Below are 19,578 nucleotides of genomic sequence, written 5' to 3' on the forward strand. Positions count from 1 at the left end.
GTCAAAAAAAAAAAATGCGCAGGTGTGTTTTTGCTGGCATTTTTGGGGGGTTTTGGAGGCAGGCAAAACATCTGAACTTGTGTATAGTGGTGTATATACACACATCCATATATTTATATACACACCTAGACATATATAGGTGTGATAGTAGCAGAAATATATGCTTGCGCTAATGAAATCATTTACAGTAATATATTTCTGCTACTATCACACCTATATATGGCTAGGTGTCTATATACATATAATTATGTGTGTATATATACCACTATACACAAGTTCAGATGTTTTGTCTGCCTCAAAAGAACCCCAAAAAATGCCAAAAAAAACGCTAGCGGCAAAAAAAAAATGCCCAGGTGTGTTTTTGCTGGCATTTTTTGGGGGGTTTTGGAGGCAGGCAAAACATCTGAACTTGTGCACAGTACCACTATGAACAAGTTCAGATGTTTTTCCTGACTGCAAAGAACCCAAAAAAATGCCTTCTATTAAACCGGCAAGGTGTTACAGTAGCGAAGCCAACCTCCTGTGCTGAAAGTTTTCTAATACAAACGATCTTTTTTTTTATGGTTCTGGACATGCTACAGAGCTGAAACTTTACATGTACACTTTTTAGACCCCCCAGATACGAAATCCAAAGTAAAAATCAAAAAATCTCTCTTTTTTTTTAAATTTTTCAATAATTGGCTTTTTTTATCAAAAATGACAATTTTTAAGAACTTTTTTTGTGTGATTTTGTGTCTGGGGGGTCTAAAAGGTGTACCTGTGAAGTTTCAGCTCTGTAGCATGTCCAGAACCAGAAAAAAAGATCATATAGGTGTTAAAGGAGGGTCCCACATCCCTGTTCTACTGAAAATGTATCTTTTTTTTGTCATGGTTCTGGACATGCTACAGAGCTGAAACTTCACATGTACACTTTTTAGACCCCCCAGATACTAAATCTAAATCTCTCTTTTTTTTTTTTTTTCAATAATTGGCTTTTTTATCAAAAATGATGTGTGTGATTAATAGTTAATGGGGCATGACCCAGAACCCTAGGCACTTTTTAGGGGCATTTATTGGGTTTTAGGGCTTAAAAATTGTGTTTTTTGATTACCGAAGTTCGGGTCCCATTGATTTCAATGGGGTTCTGAAATCCGGGCCGAACTTTCGGGAAGTTTGGATGTTCTGGCCGAACCAAACTTTTCAAAAGTTCGATCATCCCTACCCATTACTTTTCTATGTATAAACTATTTCAGGGCGAAAAGCTCACATATTTAAAAAATAACATAAAGAATCAATTTTCTGAAATCAATCTAGGCAATATATTTATAAAGCACTGAATCTGACATTTGCCAAACATTCACAGCAGATAAAGCAACCACTGTAACCTAAACTACATACATCAGGAAGATAACCCTGCACCACATGTTTGGTGAATGTAACATTCACTGCATTATAAATATAACCCTGTATACTTTATATATTCATGAAAGGGGATCTATTGATAAGTTGCAGTTACACCTCAGTAAACCACCATAGAAGTCTTGCCTTATAAAATCATGACAGAAAAATGGACAACTTAAAAATGAAAGGCATCTTGTTGCTAAAAAAATAAATAAATACATCAATTATATATCTTCCAATTATATATCTTCCAGTTATATGTATTATAAATTATCCACTGAATGAATAAAGCTTCAAAGAGTTCCAAATTAGCAGGCTTCTCTGTCAGGTCTTCTAAGTGGGAAAGAAATTATCCTTGCTCTGTGGATGTTCAAGAATGTTGATCTACTAACAGTATGTTGCTACAAGCCAATCTCACCACATTAGGAAGATAATGTATTGCTGTATGTGTCCACTTCTAGGACATTTTTTTCTCAATCCCTTTCCCAGGAAATTTAAAAGAGGGTTAAACATTTTTGAAAAGTGGAAACTTCAAAGCCCAACTCCGAGCAAATATTTTCCTTATGCAGTGGGGCTGTGTCTGCACTGCATGGTTTATATGCTTGTATTATCTACGAGTCAACACAGAGCCTATACTCACACGATCCTTTGGAAAACCGAGTTCCCCCACATCCAGCAGTGGGCTGTTCACTAGATAATAGAATTTTGCTAGAGTTGGACTTTAAAGTTTATTGACAGTATGTGTAGCACAGGAAATTAAAATTTAATTGAAGTCTGTGTGATGAAGGCCCTAAATTATAAAGCACAAAAAACATATCATTTAGTTTACATATTTAAGAAATAAAAGATATGTTCACAGGGTGTGTGAACAAAACTACAAGAAAAAAAATAAAAACATTTTCCAGGTCCTTCTATTTTATCACCCTGTGTTTATTTTACAAAATATTGTTTTAAACCTGCAAACTTTAAAGCCAGCACTTTTGCATTGACAACCTAGAATGAATAAATCAGATGTGTAATGAGGAAATGTTTAGTTCACCCTATAGATAGTCTTGCTTACATAACAGTCTTTGACAGAATTTTTGCATTCATTTTATGATTATATATATATATATATATATATATATATACATACAGTATCTCACAAAAGTCAGTACACCCCTCTTATTTTTGTAAATATATTTTTATATTTTTTTCATGCGACAACACTGAAGAAATGAAACTTTGATACAATGTAAAGAATGAGTGTACAGCTTGTATAACAGTGTACATTTGCTTTCCCCTCAAAATAACCCAACACACAGCCAATAATGTCTAAACCGCTGGCAGCAAAAGGGAGTTAACCCCTAAGTGAAAATGTCCAAATTGGGCCAAATTAGCCATTTTCCCTCCCTGGTGTCATGTGACTCGTTAGTTTTACAAGGTCTCAGGAGTAAATTGGGAACAGGTGTGTAAAATTTGGTGTTATCGCTCTCACTCTCTCATACTGGTCAACGGAAGTTAAACATGGCATCTCATGGCAAAGAACTCTCTGAGGATCTAAAAAAAAAAAACAGAATTGTTGTTCTACATAAAGATGGCCTAGGCTATAAGAAGATTGCCAAGACTCTGAAACTGTGCTGCAGCATGGTGGCCAAGACCATACAGCGGTTTAACAGGACAGGTTCCACTCAGAACAGGCCTCGTCATGGTTGATGAAAGAAGTTGAGTGCACATGCTCAGTGTCCTATCCAGAGGTTGTGTTTGGGATATAGACATATGGGTGCTGCCAGCTTGCTGCAGACTTTGAAGGGGTGTGGGGGTCAGCCTGTCAGTGCTCAGACCATACGCTGCACATTGCATCAAATTGGTCTGCATGGCTGTTGTTACAGAAATAAGCCTCTTCTAATGAAAGCCTGCAAACAATATGCTGAAGACAAGCAGACTAAGAACATGGATTACTGGAGCCATGTCCTGTGGTCTGATGAGACCAAGATAAACGTATTTGGTTCAGATGGAGTCAAGCGTGTGTGACGGCAACCAGGTGAGGAGTACAAAGACAAGTGTGTCTTGCCTACAGTCAAGCATGGTGGTGGGAGTGTCATGGTCTGGGGCTGCATGAGTGCTGCCAGCACTGGAGAACTACAGTTAATTGAGGGAACCATTACTGCCAACATGTACTGTGACATACTGATGCAGAGCATGATCCCATCCCTTCGGAGACTGGGGCGCAGGGCAGTATTCCAATATAATAACGTCCCCAAAGACACCTCCAAGATGACCACTGTCTTGCTAAAGAAGCTGACGGTAAAGGTGATGGACTGGTCAAGCATGTCACCAGACCAAAACCCTATTGAGCATCTGTGGGGCATCCTCAAACAGCAAGGTCTCTAACATCCACCAGCTCTGTGATGTCATCGTGGAGGAGTGGAAGAGGACTCTAGTGGCAACCTGAGAAGCTCTGGTGAACTCCATGCCCAAGAGGGTTAAGGCAGTGCTGTAAAATAATGGTGGCAACACAAAATATTAACACTTTGGGCCAAATTTGGACATTGTCACTTAGGGGTGTAGGGGTGTACTCAGTTTTGTTGCCAGTGGTTTACACATTAATGGCTGTGTGTTGAGTTATTTTGAGGGGACAGCAAATTTACACTGTTATACAAACTGTACACTCACTACTTTACATTGTAGCAAAGTGTAATTTCTTCAGTGTTGTCACATGAAAAGATAGTATAAAATATTTACAAAAATGTGAGGGTTGTACTTACTTTTGTGAGAAACTGTATATATATATATATATATATATATATTTATATGTGTGTGTGTATATATATATATATATATATATATGTGTGTGTGTGTGTATATATATATATATATATATATATATATATATATATATATATATATATATATATATATACAAACATAAATAAAAATAAAGGGGCCGGTGTGAAAAATGTGTGGGTGTCTAATTGTGAATGGCACTTAAAGACACAAGGAGACCACTGCAAAGGGATTTGACAGTTTGGATAACAAACTTAGGTTTTTCAAAGATGATTGTTTTAGACCATTCATAAGCAGCAACACAATGTAGTAAGATCACCTTGATTCCAATGATCATTGCCATCATTGTCTGCACAAGAAGGAGATTGGTGACATAACAGATCAGAAATGAAAAATATATATTTACATCAGTTTTCTGTATTTGTGTCTGTTATAATTGTAAGTCTTTTGCAGGATCTTTAGGAATTTTATATGTTTTTTTTATGTTGCATTTTTTTAGATATCATCATTTAATCCAGTTGTCTATAATTCAGATTTTGCCTCTTTTTGTACAGCACGAACAACTACTCAAAGGACTACTGAATCTACTGCTTCCACAACTTCATCAGTCAACAGCTATGTCAGTGGGTACAATACGGAGACTGATGGCAACAATACACAGGGAGATAACAATCTGTTTCAAGTCCCCAGAATGTAAGTCTTTTTTGCTTCTTTGTAAGGTCGACCATAGACGGTTCCCCCATCCCCCCTGCCCGCAGCAGACAATTGCTCGGCAGGAGGGAGCAGCTGTAACATGAGTGAGATATCTGAATGGGTATAGTACTTTTGTGAGGACATCATTTTAGATTTTATTGTAATATTTATCTGAAATAAGTTTTTGAGGCAGCTTTAACATTTTAATATGCCAAAAATTCCACCACTGTATTCAGGGCAGTTTGTTAGCATTCCTATACAATTAACACTGGGATAAATTCAAAAAGCTGTTTGTCTGAGCACACATTTGCAGAAACTGGGGGCAGCAAAGCAAAAATACTCTGCAACACTACTAGGCGGGAAGTACAGTGTAAAAAATATAATGAGCAAATATGGACATATATATTAACAGAGTGTTACATGAAACAGGATGTGTAAAATACAGATATGCGTTGATAAAATGTATATTATATCACCACGGCTGCCAAACAGACCATAGCGAAGGCCTGGAAAACTTCCTCCCTTTGTTTCCTGACTATGAAAAATAGAGTCATTTAAGCTATGATCAATGCTAAAACTGAAGCTATCCTGCTGGATAAACTTATACCTTACGAAAAGCTCTGGAAACCATGGACTGACAACTGTCTTCCAATAGGCTTTGATGAATCCCTTGTACTAGCTTGGTCACCGATTCCCTACTGGTATTGTCAATCTGAACCTCATAAGTGGCCCGGGACTCCCTCCGGGCACCATTCCTCCCCCGCACATCCCCCTCCACTGTTTTGCCCTTCCTTCCCCCCCCCCTATCCTTCTTGCCCCTCTTACTCTCTTCTTTTTCTCCCCCCACCCCCATATTGCCTTCAGTTGGCCGCTACCTAATTTGTTTCCCTGTTGTGGCTGGACCACCATCTTTTGCTGTACTACGGCCTCCCTTTTTGCCCTACCCCCAGCCACCCTTATGCACTGTGTTTATCCTTTGTACTTGTATACCGGGGCGCCCAGCTTGCCCCTTTCCTATTCCTAAACCTGTTTGTTATGCTACTGCTTGCTGTTAATAATGTCATTTTGACGTGTACTCATCTGTTATGCACCACTATTACCTATTGGTATTGTTTTGTACTACATTCCTTCTGCTTTAATAAAACCGTTTGAAAAGTAAAATGTATATTATATACAGTAAATTTTGTTTATTGTTTTGTTATACCATTTTGGTTTGTTTGGATAGCGTGGGGAAGGGTTACAACCTGTGTTAATATTTTCATTGGACTGGAGAAGGGATAGAATGTCTGAGATGTTTTAAAAGGGCCTGTGTTCATGGACAAATGCAGCTTGTTTTAGGTGCCTTTTGATTCCATTTGACATCAATTTGAGATGCTTCTGTGATGATTCAGAATTCATTCACAAGTGCATTTGACCTCCATCTCTGCAAGTCACCAATAGTAAGATTTGCTCATCTATTTTCCCACGATTTTGAGCTATGGGAATAAATTAGAGCTTGACTTTAAAAGAAACATTGATTATTAATAATATTAATATTATTATGAAAAAAAAAATGCAGGGTGGCTTTGCTGTCCAATTATCTATAATGTTCTCTTGCTTCAGTACTACCCCAAAAGATATTGAGATAGGACTTTTCTGATGTGTATACCTGTCCCAGATCATTGACCAGAAGTATTTGGACTTGTGGGTCAGCATACCAGCCATGCAGTTTTGAACTTTACAGGAAGGTTAGCAATGGCTGACCTCCTATATCTTTTCTTGACATGTTTACTTTAAACCCAATACTTTTTTTTGTATAGCAAAAAAAAAAAAAAAACGTATAGAGGACACTGATTTCCTTTAATGCATCTTGTATTAAAAGGAAGGAAAGTAGTTGGGGCTTGGGTTGGAAGAGAGCGGGCCTTCATTTCACATTTAATTTTCTCCACATTTTATTTGAGAAATAAGACTTCTGATCTGTATTTCTAGCCTTTCTTCTCTTTATTTAACCTTACTTCTGGGTGCTTGGAAACATGTATGAGGCAATCTGAAAAAATCTTTTTAAAAAACAGATTGAAAAACATTAATATGCTTTCGTGATTTGACAAAGCATAACAAATTTTTTCATAAGAGGTTAACATAAAGCATGTCTAAACCTCAGAACAAAAATGTAATTTATTGCAGTTAGCCAGTCTTTGGATGTTTTTATTTTTTATTTTTTTTTCACTAATATTACTTGGTGATTCTTACCAATCAGGAAGATCATGCAGCTATTATCTGGTTTAGCATTACTGCTTCCTTGGCCAACTCCCTGCTCCCTGGACAAAAGATGATAACACTCTGTCCACCTAAGAGACTTGAGGTGAAGAGCTGACATTGGAAGTTGCATTTCTGAACCAGGAAGATGACTTGCTTATTTAGAAACTACTGTACATGTGTCATGATTCTGGATATGTGTGGAAATGAGTGTAAATAACAAGACTTGGCTGTACAGAGTTACCAATCATTTAAATAGTTTGCCTGGTATTTCATTTTAAATGCCATAGTTATTGTCAGATGGCTCTGTTAGATTTTATGAATCTAGGAACAGCTATAAATATAAGAAAATATAAGAAGCTATGGTTACTAAGCAATCAATACTTCCCCTGACCTTTCACCCATATATCACTTTTTAATGAGTGAAACAAATCACATAGTCATTATGCTCGCAACATGATAAAGAAATATGTTTCAGTGTAACTTTGTAATGCAATGAAACTGATTTCAAGAAGGTCATCTTCATTATTTTGTTTTTAAAGTGGAAAAATGAATCAAAATGGACAAGACCAAATCGGAATTGGCTTGACTGAAACAGAAGGTAAGATATATTGTTACTTGTCTTTGTCTACTTAAAACTTTACATTATTATAAACATTAAACATACATATGGGTAACTGGTTATACTGTCAGTAAAGGCCTTTAATATTTAGGGTTTCTCTTGCAATTTCCAAAGGTTCAATTGCTATTGCAGATAATACTGGGATGTTATAAGAGAGTAATGAGAATAATTCCTGCATTCGATTATTCAATTGGGGATTAAAATATACCATTTAAAGCATACAAATTTAGTTAGGGCCAAAATTCCAAGTGTTCGATAAATCAAACAATAAAGTCCAACAGACAGAATTAAAGACTTTCTGTAAATCTACTGATGATAGCATTCCTGGGTTAGTGGGACTTCCATCCCATCTGGATTGTATGAGAAAAATGCCTTGTGCCTCCAAGATAAATTCTACCTGTTTTTCTTTTTGGACTTATTCACCCAAGAATGAGGCTAGTTGATTAGCCAAGATATTGGTAAGTCATTTTAAATCATTGTTGGTTAGGGAGATTGGTCTGTATTTTACTATTTTTCTTTGTTGAGTTTAGGGATGACTGTAATAAAGGCCATCTTGGCATCTGTTTCCAAGGGTTCCTCTTATATAATTGTGTTGAATATTTTTTTTTAGGTGGAGAATGAGTGTCCTGCTTTAACCTGCCTTATAGCTTCTTTCATTTCCATCTATGTGTTTGGACTTGCAAGGGTATTCTTATGTACGATACTTTGGTTAGTTTGGGCAACGGGAGATCTTGAAGAAATATCTGAATTTCAGCTCTAGGAGGTTGTTATGGATTACTGTGTAAGAATAAAAAAAATGACTAAAGCCTTGGAAGATTGCTTTGGTGTTTTGGAAGTTTGCTTTGGTGTTTTTTTTGTAAGTTCTGCTATCGGTGTGGATTTGGCCAGCTAGCAATGTCTTCTATCTTTTTGGAAATAAACATTGTGGTCACTCGTTTGTTTTAATTTTTTTTCTTTTTATGGAAAACTCTGTCTGGTTTATTTTTGAGCTTTTATTTAAGGATTGTAGTTTACAATCTAACTGTGTGATGTGTAAGTGACGTGGACACTTGACCTCCAATGCAGTTTGACTTATATTTCCATGTATAGTGGCTTTGTGTGCAGGTCAAATCTTGATTAGAGATGTATACGTAAGGGTGTTAAGTTAAAAATATGTTTTTGATGTTTTTGGATTTCTCAGAAAAGTACAGGTTCACTTAGCAATGATTTATTTATGCTCCAGTGGAAGGTTCTTAGATTTCTTTGAACATCTAGTAGAATTAAGGTCACTAAAGCCACTTCACAAATTATAGCCATGGATACTGAAGGGATCAAGATTGATGAGATAAATACAGTATATAGTCAATACTAGTATATGTAGAATAAGAATGGGAGTAATGAGTAAAGTCTTGCAAATTCGGGTTCAACTCCCACCAAGTGACCATCAGGGTCATTGAGTTAAGTAGTTTAGCTAATTTAGTGCCTGTTTTGGTTGGTTAAGTTATGTTTTATGTAGGTTTGATTGAGTTAGGCTCATATCTAAGGTGATGTTAGGATCCCCTCCATAGATAATGGTGCCATCTATATGGGGTCTAAGAATATTGAACATGTCTGAAAAAAAGGTGAGTTGAGCGGAATTGAGTGCTTAGTAGGAGATTAAAGTGAAAAGATGGTTTTTAATATAACCTTTTTTCATTAGATAGCGTCCTTCTGGGTCTTTAAGCATATGTACTAGAGTGAAAGGTTTTTGTTTTTTTCAAAAAGCATATAACTACTCTAGTTTCATCTAAGCAGTTGCTAAAAAAGGTATGCCTGGTCTACCTGTAATAAATTGACTAATATTGAAAACTCTGGCTAGCTCCAATCCACTGTAACACCTTCATATGGAAACTCTTAGTGGTATTATCTAGAACGTCTTTCTACAAAGAGATTTACCCCAAGGTATGTGGAACACTTGTAAGTCCAAATTATACCTAGAGTCTCTGGCATCTCCATTAATCTCCTTTCTCTACACTCCAACCCCACCTTACTGATAGAGTTGCTACCACTAACTTTACCAAAGGTGACTGCCTTTCCTATTCTCTTTTGCCTGGAATTGTTTAATACTTACATTTTTGCTTGACCACTGTTAACTGTAAAGTGTTTAACATGAAAGCCTTGTTATTATGTATCTCTGGAAGGCATTTCTTTATTTTTCTAAACTCAATAAAAATTTACATTTAAAAAAGTATGATGAATTCCATAAATGAATGAAGGTTGATATGATGCAGGAAAATGGGTTTTCTGTAAAAGAAGTATGTTAACTTCCTAGGATTAATATTGTTGAAATACTTTGTGTCTCCTAATTGGGTGATATAATCACAATGTATTGTGTAAGATTACCTTAATGGATTTATGTGAGGTGGATTTAGTAATCTTAGAGCAGAGGGTGGTACATATCAACAAAATTAATTAATCATACCCTCCCTGGGTATAGTGGGGGGGGGGGAGTATAGGATCCGTGGACAGAGGATTCTTTGATTTGCCATCCAGCTAATGTAAGGAATCACTCTCAGAACATTCTTGGAAAGAAAGACTGGAAAGAAAGAAAGAAAGAAAGAAATAATCAGGTAGAACCGTATTAAACAACATAAAAATGTAAGTCTAGGAAGGGGAATATATGTTCCTCCCTTCAGTAATCAAACAAGTGTGAACAATAGGTTTTACAAGCTTTTTGAATGAGACTTCAGGAACATTTTCTGGTCACTGGTTTAAGTGAGGGTGCATGTCAGCCATTTCTGTGCTGTGCTGGGAAAAGAACTTGTGTGATCCTTGCAAATTCAATTTTTTGAAGAGACAACTGCCTTATTATACCAAAATGAGAAGGTTAAGGTGGTAGTATAGTCATGAATTAGAAAGTCCGCTGACAGGCAGGTTTTCTTTTTATATCATAAACCCTAGAGGGTCTCTTCTGTCATAAATGTACCCTCTTCCTGACATCAAGTAATGTAACTTGAGCAATGCATGTGCAGTTCAGACCATATTTACAGTCCACTCTCAGTGCCGTGGTAATGTGACTGAAATGCGAATGCACGGGGGTGATGTCACCCTAGCCCGGCTATTTAATCGGTCAAAGATACAAAATCTGGAAGGAAGACAGCGCAGATATGTAAGCACTAGGGAGCCATGATAGCGCAGCACCATAGGGCATTGTTTGTCGGAAAGTTTTCCATAATGTTCTAGTATGCAGTGTATACTAGTATTTATGGCTAAAACCTGCAGGGTGGCAAATTTCTTTACTTTGCTCAATAACTTTACTACCACTTTAAGTCACTTTACTGACAGTATAGAACAAAGCCATCTGAGGTTGAAAATTCCAGTAAGAATAGGTAATCACAATTTAGGTGGGAGATTTGTTGTGATCTTTATTACACTGAGAGGCTTGCCGTGTTGGAGAAATCAGTCTTGAGATAAAGCAGAGGGATTGAAGGGAGCCTGTTGATTCCGAAGTTAAGGGATTGCCTGCTTTGATTATATTGCTCATCTGAAATAGCAAAGATTCCTCTTCTGAGAATGTGGAAAAAACAAGAGATCTATGTGAATATGGGATATAGTGAAAAAGCCCCTCTATATTTCAGGTAGATTAATTTCTCTCTGTTTTTGAATATTTGGTGATGAATATTTCCATGGAGTGATCCATGATTTAGAGGTTTCTCTGACGTTTTGCATAACTTTTTCTTTAACATCATGGAAGTGCACTTTAACTATTATATCCTTTGCTGAACCCGGGCCTGATCCAGTTCAAGACGGTGTTCTGGTATATCAGGTATGATCTCTTTCAAGAAAGGTTTGATTGCTGTATCTAAGTGATTGATTCCAGGAGGCCACAAGTACAGAAGTTCTATCGCCTGGATCTGTTTTCAAGATCATTTTTGTTGTACTGTAGATCCTGTATACACATAGCATTTTGGTTGGTTCTTGCAATACTGGGATCCAGTTTTTGTTTAATTGCTTCTATGCATGATCCCATTTTGGATGTCTGCTTTGATCTTAGAAGTGATTTGCTTTGTCGTTTCTGCAAGGCTTTAAGCCAGAATATCTGATATTTTAGTAAACGTTACTTGATCATCACGATACTTGGGATTGTCAACGTGTACTATTGCATCTGATAAATCAGGACTTTGAGTCGTAGTATTTTGGTGCCATCATCTCCTCTTGGGTCTATCAAAGATGTTGTAGAAGCAGGGGCTTTATGGCAAGAAGAGTCTCTACTCACAGGTGATGGCATCTGTGATCATATCCCAGGTTTAAATGTCTCGCTGGACATTTCCATTCCATATGAATTCCATATGGTATAAAAAAAAACTATATCGTGTAGCGCAGCAATAATACTGATCAGTCCCAAAAATAGTGTGCACTATTCAGAATAGTGTGTATCAGATGTGTGCTGAATTAATATATATTGACTCCCCCATGTGTATGTGCACTGCATCAACTACTTAAAAACACCACGTGTCTAAAATCTTCAGATACCCACAAAAAATGTTTTGCCATATGTTCTCCATATATTCAGTATGCTCATGCCTCCCTAGTTCTTGAAAGTGTCACCTCCTTATGGAAGTTCCGTCTAAGTAAGGGAAGCAACTTGGAGACTTCTAGTGCCTAACCTGCCTCCTCTTTCCGCCCCTTTGGTCATTTTGATCTCTGACATTTTTACCATTCCTCCCTTCCTTGCACTTTCTCTCCTCCCTCCTGTGCTCCATCTTCTCTGTTCCTATCTTGTTATTTTTATATGCAGAGTTTTGTCAATCCTTCCACCTTTGATGATTCACATCTGCTATCTGCTTAATGGCCAAGCTCCCATAGATGTCCCTGGAGTGACTTTTTTTCTCGGCTTGCTTTTAATTAGCTTTAACATTGTTTCAAGGATAACACAGTATTGTATGGCTTTAAATGTTGTATATGCTCACTAACTACAAAGAAGAGATGGAATGTATACATGCATTTTTTATATGATTTTTCTTATTGTATACTGGTCATTTGTTACCTAAGCATACTAATGAACCTCTGTAACACTGTTCCATATTTCTGACAAAAGTTCAATACCAATTTATTGCATATAGAAATGTTCACTTTGTGGAGTGTATATTCACTTTGCAAAGCGGATTTTCACTTCACTGCTGCTGCCTGCATGTTTGCTTTGAGCAGTTGCTTCAAAATAGGTGCATTTCTACTTTCAAGCAATGCAGACAGTTTGTTAGAGATATAGTGGTTGATTTACTGAAGAAAAAGGTTATTCATTTTGCAAGGCAATTTGCCCCAGAGCTTAGTGAATAAGATGCGGATCCGCCGACTTCCATCATCCAATCATGTGCAAGCAAATTGCTATTTTTTTTTCCTTGCACGTGATTGGTTATTGAAACTTCACCACATTCACTAAGCTCTGGGGCTAATTCCCTTGCAAAGTGCAATGCCCCATGTAAGGTGAACAGCCTATTTGCCTTTAGTAAAGCAATTCCATTTAGTTGGGGAATACAATATAGGAAAATGTCCATAGACATCTAATTGCATGTAGGCAACCCACAAACATAAGATGACAGTCATCCAGACTAGGCAATGATCTCATGCCTATTGTGACAGGCAGACATCTGCAAGGCTCAGGGCTCTCTGGAGGAACATTGATCAGGCAACCCATGCTTATCGTTGGTATACACTTAGATAAGTAGCATGAGCAGCCTCTGCCTCATGTACAAGCATATGGGACACTCTGCAATTCTCTAAAGATATTCTGCCACAATTATGGCCAGATCTGGCTCACGTGCCCAGCTACCTTTTGATCTCTACAGGCAGACTAGTGACCACTAAGCAATGTCTTGGCCAACCACACAACTAATGTTTCCCCTATAACTATGTATTATTAAAATATTCCTTAATGGAAAAAAAAATGCTACACTCGTGCCTTGCTGTATATCTTAGATGTAGCTACACATAAATGCACCCTTCTTTATTCTTTGTATGCAACAATATACTCCAAACTTGGAGCTGTTTTTTTGCTTTTTATCACAGCAAGGGGACCATTATTACTAGTATAGTTTATTGCTTATAGTGGCAGTAAATAGAAAATGGCTCGCCATGGAAACATTAATTCATTCAAGCTTTTGAAGTGCTTGATTTAGTTTTCCATGCTGTAACACAAAGCCATCGTTCATAGTTATTGTGTTACTTCTCCTAAAGATATGCCAGAAACAAATAATTTATTTTCTTATAAGGTTTTAGGTAGAACTTGTTTGTATTTGACAACAGTTAAGTTTAAACAAATTATAGATTGGAATACCAAGTGGTAGAAAAGTGATTACTGGTACCCTTCTGAGCAGAACAATAATGGCATATTTTTCTACTATCTTACGCATTTATGAAGGTAATGCAGAGTGATATAACCAATCACAATCAATCATATTTAAATTATGGTAGCTTGATTAAAAATATTTCAGTCCTGATTGGTTGGTTGTTACTTTGCATACTAACGTTTACTAAGCAGGCCTAGAAAAATCTGTGCAAATGTTCAGTAAACTGACTTTCTCCTAATTCAATTTCAGGTAAAACTCAAGTCATGGGTGAAATTAAAATTGCCCTGAAAAAAGAAATGAAGACAGATGGAGAGCAGCTGATAGTAGAGATTCTACAATGTAGAAATATTACGTATAAATTTAAGTCTCCAGATCATCTACCAGGTATCTGCATTTTTTTTAGCTTTCTCATTCATTAGGTTAAATAAATAATTTACATGAACCAAGTCAGTCAATAAAATCTTGCACAGTGAAACTGGATAACACAGGTATAATGACAGCATTTACTAGTCCCAAAATGATTTTGCAAAAATGCTTCCTATAATCGAACAGCTTGAGCTGGCCTTAGAAGCAGTGTTATGGCCAACAAGTCTTATTGTAAAGCGTAAGCTGGTAATGAAATAGGTACAAACAATAGACAAACCCACCTTACGCATGATGACTATATTTTAGAAAATCTGTCCTGCATACTTTATCCAGGTCAATTATTCCATAAGTAGTAAAGAGAAGATGAAATGTCAGTCTTAGAGGTTGCATCTTTAAAAATACACCAGCAGTGTCCAAATTTTAATTTTGATTAATTTGTTTGCTGTAAGTTTAATTTTTTCCACGGTTAGCCTTTGTATGAGCTTATTAAAGCTGCTTCTCTTTTCTGCTGCAAGCCAGAAACAACAGACTGACACATTAAATATCTTTTAACTTTAATTTGCCTCATTTGGTTTGCATGAATGTTGTACATATTGTACCTAAGAATTTATATTTTGGTTGCTCTTGGAAGTCATGTAACATTTTTAATCACCTTCTGCATCGTAAATTAAAGCTAAGCCCAAGGTAGATATTAAAAAAGTTAAAGTGGTAATGTGTTCATTGAAAAACATTAGGATTATTTTAAATACAACTGCTACCCAAACTTGACTATTTAACAGCCTTTTGCAATCTATTGCACATTAGCACTTAGAAGGGGAGGGAGGAACAGTACTGTAAACCAGTCATGTTCTTTTGCTTTCCAGATTCCAATAGATTGCACAGGAAACATTTTCGCAGGGGCTTTCCACAGAAATTGCCTCAGAGTGCTTCTGTTCTTTCATTGTCCAGTCAGCAGGCTGGGACAGGGACACCATAGTGGGTCCAATTCATGAAATGTTATCTACCACTTTAAGATCAGTAGTAAAATATCTCATAGTGTTTTTCAAAAATATTTTTTGCAATTCACTAAAAATGCTATTAACTGCATGTGCTATTTCTTGAAGAGGTGCAGTATTTTAGTTGAGAAAATGTGCTTTTTAATGCTAGCACCCACCAGCATCGGTTGGCATTCTTAACAACCATTGAACAGCTGGTTGTTAAGGAGCCAACACCCACCAGCATCCTTAACAACCAGTGAATAGCTTGTTGTTAAGGATGCGGCATCCACTGCATCCTGAACAGCCGTGACTTATCAGCTGTCAGTGGGATTGCCCGCTGGCAGCAGAATTTAACCACTTAAGCTCCGGAAGATTTTACCCCCTTCCTGACCAGGGCCTATTTTGAGATTCGGCACTGCATGACTTTAACGGACAATTGCGCGGTCATGCAATGCTGTACCCATAAAAAATTGACGTCCTTTTTTTCCCACAAACAGAGCTTTCTTTTGGTGTTATTTGATCACCTATGCAATTTTTACTTTTTGCACTATAAACAAAAAAAGAGCATAAATTTTGAAAAAATAATATTTTTCACATTTTTTTATATGAAATCCCCAAAAAAATTTAAAAATCAAACTTTTTTTAACATTTTTGGCCAATTTGTTTTCTGCTACATATGTTTGGTAAAAAAAATCGCAATAAGCGTATTTTGATTGGTTTGCGCAAAAGTTATTGCGTTTACTAACTAAGGGAAAGATTTCTGTCATTTTTGGTGTTTTTTTTTAACGAGTAATGGCGGCGATCTGCAATTTTTTTTGCGGGACTGCGACATTGCGGCGGACAGATCGGACCCATGACTGACATTTTTGATACTTTTGGGGGTACCAGTGACATTACTACAGTAATCAGTGCTATACATATACACTATTACTGTAAAAATGACACTGGCAGGGAAGGGGTTAACTTTATTGGTGATGCAGGGGTTAAGTGTGTCCCTAGGGCTGTGCTTCTAACTGTAAAGGGGTGTGGCTAGTGATGTAACCACAGAGACATACGATCCTGCATAGCAGGATCGTATGATCTCTGCAGTTAGATCAGGGAGAATGACAGGCGGCTTTGTTTACATTAGCTGCCTGCCTTTCTCCCTCTCCACGGGGAGATCCCGAGTGACATCGGGTCCACCGGTCACACGCGCAGACTTGTTAAGGAATGAGCGGGGGCGGAAGTGCGCCTCCGGCGGCGCGCGCTCGCCCCCGCCGGCGCGCGCTCACCCCCTAGAGGCTCACAGGCTAGCGACATAGTCCTACATCACTTTGCCTGTACGGGGCTGACACCGCAGTAAATAGTCGTGCGGCGGTCGGCAAGTGGTTAAACAAAAGAAAATCTGGCATTTCGTTTTTTTAAAAAGCAATGTGGGGTCCTTCGGGCCTGGTATGGTTTTTGGAGGGAACCTAATGCCAACAATTAAAGAAAAAATGTTGTTGGGTCCCCCACAAAATCCATGCTAGACCCTTAGCAAAGCATGTAGTCCAGGAAAGGGCGGATGAGTGCCTGCTCCCCTCCTGAACCATACCAGGCCACATGCCCTCAACACAAGGGAGGGTGCTTTGGGTGATCTCCCCCCAAATCACCTTTTCCCCATGTTGATGAGGACAAAGGCCTCCAACCAACAACTCAGGCCCAGTGGTTGTGGGGGTGCAGGGTGTGACATATCAGAATCTGGAAGTCCTATTTAACTAGCGTGTCCTGAGATCCTGCTCTCCTCCCCATTTGAATGAGTAGGGGATACATTTTACCCCTACTAATTCACCAAAAAATGGCCAAAGTAAATAAAAACCTGGATCCAGTCGATGATAAGTCCTTTATTAAAAAAAGGAAAAAATAAAATAAATGTCCTCCAAAGTAATCCAGTGTCAATCATAATGAACAACCCACCCACACAAAGAAAAAAACCCTTCCTTACTGTGGGGCATGCTGGGTCGATGACATCACCTGGTGGCCCCAGCCCTTAATTTATTTAGTGGCTGGTAGGAAGTGGAGCTGTCAGTTGGCAGGAGCAAAGCGTCAAGTGTGGGCCAATTTTTCTTTTTTATGCGGGTCGACGAGCAGCATTTATCATGATTGACACTGTATTTACTTAATTTTCTAATGTCAGCTTTTGTTTTGTTTACATTATTTTGTCTGCGTCATGGTTGTGAAGAATGTGGCAGGTGCTGGCTCCTTAACAGCCAGCTATTCACTGGTCGTTAAGGATGTTGGCGGGTGCTGGCTCCTTAAAAATTAGCTTAAAGCTCATCTGTGCCTGGACCACTACCTTTTTAATACATGCAAAAATATATGTTGATTTCCTTTAGTGATTTGATATTATGGCTGTTTTATGCTCTATCTACCATGCTTTTGGTTTATGCGGTAAATACTGCATAAACGGATAGTGAACTGACATTTTCAGTATTGCATATGATATTTTGGGAAAAAAATGTGTCAAATGACCCACATACCTCAAGCAATATGCTGTAGTGATTTTAGCCCAGTATACCGTACCCTTCACAGAGAAAGTGATGTCACTCTTCTAGCTATGTACTGTTCAGGGCTAGTGATTAACAAAACTGGTTGGGCAGAATCAATAATGTTTTTGGCAAAAAATAGTTTGCATATATTGTTTTTTCTGGACCTGTGCCCTGACAACATAAACAGCTAACTAGTTAAATGCCCAGTGTCCATTATTTGTATGTGAACTCTCAATTACATTAAGTTCCATTACTTTATGAACAGCTCATTGCTGAATAGGTAAGACATAGCTGGTACCATATTAACTCAGTGCATGTTTGTGTGAGTGTTAAAAGTGTGGACGTGACACATTTGTACAGCTACATTTTATAACCAAGTACTCCCCCTGTAATAAGTATACAATGCATTTAAAAAGTTTCAGATAGCTGCACAATAGAAACTGTAGTAATTCCCTTCATCCACATAATAATTTTTCAGATCTGTATGTGAAACTCTACATCATTAATATAGCAACTCAAAAGCGAATAATAAAGAAGAAAACCAGGGTCTGTAGGCATGATCGAGAGCCTTCATTCAATGAGACATTCCGTTTTAGCATGAGTCCTGCTGGACACTCAGTGCAGGTAAGGCTGTCATTTGTTTCTAATAGAAATTGTGATCATCTAAAGTGTATGGTATGTAAGAATAATTTATATGCACATTATGTAAAATAATTATATTTTTTTACAATTATATTTTGAAATAACTGTATGTGTTGCTTCTTCTCTATTTTATATGACTTTGCCACTGAAACATTGCATTTCTCATAGTTATCGTATTTAAAGTGGAACATGCATTCTGCATGAAGGTAAAAAATCTTCAGTGTGCAGCCCCCCCTCCTCAAATACTTACCTAAGCCCAATATCGATCCAGCAATGTGCACGAGAGCCTCTCCCGGGTCTCTCTCTCCTAATTGGCTTACATGCAGCAGCAGGAACCTTTGGCTCCTGTTGCTTTCACTCGCAGCTAGTAAGGTGGGAATTGGGGCGGGGCTAAGCCACACTCTCTGTGTCTTATGGACACAGATTTCCGACTCGGGAGCCTGCACACAATCAGCTTGCTATGGGAGCACTCGCCAAGGGGGAGGAGCCCAGAGCAGCAAGAAGAGGAGGATTGGGGGCTTCTATATACTATTGCACAGAGCAGGTAAGTATAACATGTATGTTATTCAAAAAAAATAAATAAATACATTCCTTTGCAAATGCTTTAAAGACCTCAGGGTCAAAAACATTGCAGTACAGAAATTGAACAAAGACAAAATTGGTGAATATTTGAATATATATAATGGAATTGTTTTATAATGCACTAAACATAGAGAGAGAATCGTTCATTGGAGACTGGAGAATAAGCCTCACCCAAGGCTATATTGTGGGCTTGTGCCTTAATCATCATGATTACAAAGGGGAAGTAATGAAGCAAAACATTTACAGTTTTGTAAATGTTTTGTGTAGCAGTTTTTTTTACTCACTTCAGTGCCAGATTTCTGCAAATAAGCCACTCTAAAAAAATGAATCTTAGGGACAGTTTCAGCTGATGGAATCTGCACTAATTTACTAATTGTTGCTAAAGGTTTTCATTGTGAAGTATTACATATGTAGAAGAATGCATATTATAGGCCTACCAAAGAGGTAATAATAGTGAAATCAGTGAAAAAAATGAAACTACACCTGTTGGGCGGCACAGTGGT

At 37.6% G+C, this 19,578-nt stretch overlaps 1 protein-coding gene across 1 annotated transcript in view; it reads left to right on the plus strand.

Annotated features, from left to right (window-relative positions):
• Window positions 1-19,578, plus strand: part of PCLO (piccolo presynaptic cytomatrix protein) — a 307,080-nt gene that overhangs the window by 276,052 nt on the left and 11,450 nt on the right. Inside the window, exons 19-22 of the mRNA XM_082257080.1 lie at window positions 4,701-4,839; window positions 7,617-7,675; window positions 14,251-14,385; window positions 18,330-18,475. Coding sequence (XP_082113206.1) covers window positions 4,701-4,839; window positions 7,617-7,675; window positions 14,251-14,385; window positions 18,330-18,475 — 479 coding nt within the window. The remainder of the gene's footprint in view (window positions 1-4,700; window positions 4,840-7,616; window positions 7,676-14,250; window positions 14,386-18,329; window positions 18,476-19,578) is intronic.

This window comes from Pelophylax lessonae, assembly GCF_965119305.1.
Source record: "Pelophylax lessonae genome assembly, chromosome: 4".
NCBI lineage: Eukaryota > Metazoa > Chordata > Amphibia > Anura > Ranidae > Pelophylax > Pelophylax lessonae.